At 34.5% G+C, this 843-nt stretch overlaps 1 protein-coding gene across 1 annotated transcript in view; it reads left to right on the top strand.

Annotated features, from left to right (window-relative positions):
* The window catches only part of LOC118330340 (unconventional myosin-IXAa-like), a 127,874-nt gene that overhangs the window by 112,304 nt on the left and 14,727 nt on the right, over positions 1-843 (top strand). The window contains exon 26 of the mRNA XM_035664832.1: positions 176-254. Coding sequence (XP_035520725.1) covers positions 176-254 — 79 coding nt within the window. The remainder of the gene's footprint in view (positions 1-175; positions 255-843) is intronic.

Below are 843 nucleotides of genomic sequence, written 5' to 3'. Positions count from 1 at the left end.
TTTTGCTTTCCAAGAAAAGAGCAATACACCTATGTGAAGGTGATATATTGTAGGGATTATTAGCACTTAATTAATGTATAGCAGCATTGCATTAAGGCTGGTGACCACTGTTTGATGCTGTATTAACAGATGAAAAGTAGATTTGAGTCTTTAAATGTCTGGTTTCGGATTGCAGGTCAGATAAGGATTTGGTGAACCAGGAAAGATCTCTGGCCATGTACGACTCCAAATCTGCTGGATCTAGAAACAGAGAGGTAGGACACACACACACACACACACACGTATGTGAAAACACCCACATGCTCCCTCACGCATCACATGCACATTGTTAAATCTTTATACAGTATATGTGCAGGCTAATATTGTTGCAATGAATCATTATTAAACTGAAAATTATATTATCATTATATTTTTTTTACCAACTCTAAAATATGCTGTAGCCACTGAAAACATCTGCTCAAAAACCTCAGAATCAGATTCACTTTAATTGGCCACAGATGGTAAAACATACAAGGATTTTGACTCAGTGGCTCTCGTTGTGTTTACAAATATTCCGAAAATAATCTAGACATACATCAGATTTACATTTATGCAGGATAAAAAAAACACACACCTATGTACAGCTGATGCATAATAAATAAACCTGGAACAAATCTCTAACTTACAATTTAAGTTAGATGAAAAGTCACCAAATCCCTCTTCTGTTTGAAATGCACTATATGAAGCTAATATGTTTTCTCGTACTATAATATAATACACACATTTATTTGCAGGCATTGTTTAGTTGAGTATCTGTAGCTACTTTTTGTACTTTTTGTGAAGAATTCACCTCATGAATGATGT

The sequence above is a fragment of the Morone saxatilis genome, unplaced genomic scaffold (genome assembly GCF_004916995.1).
Source record: "Morone saxatilis isolate NCDOM2014 unplaced genomic scaffold, NCSU_SB_2.0 Contig2, whole genome shotgun sequence".
Classification (NCBI taxonomy): Eukaryota; Metazoa; Chordata; class Actinopteri; family Moronidae; genus Morone; species Morone saxatilis.
Note: the sequence above shows the minus strand (reverse complement) of the source record. Positions and strands in the feature narration are given on the sequence as shown.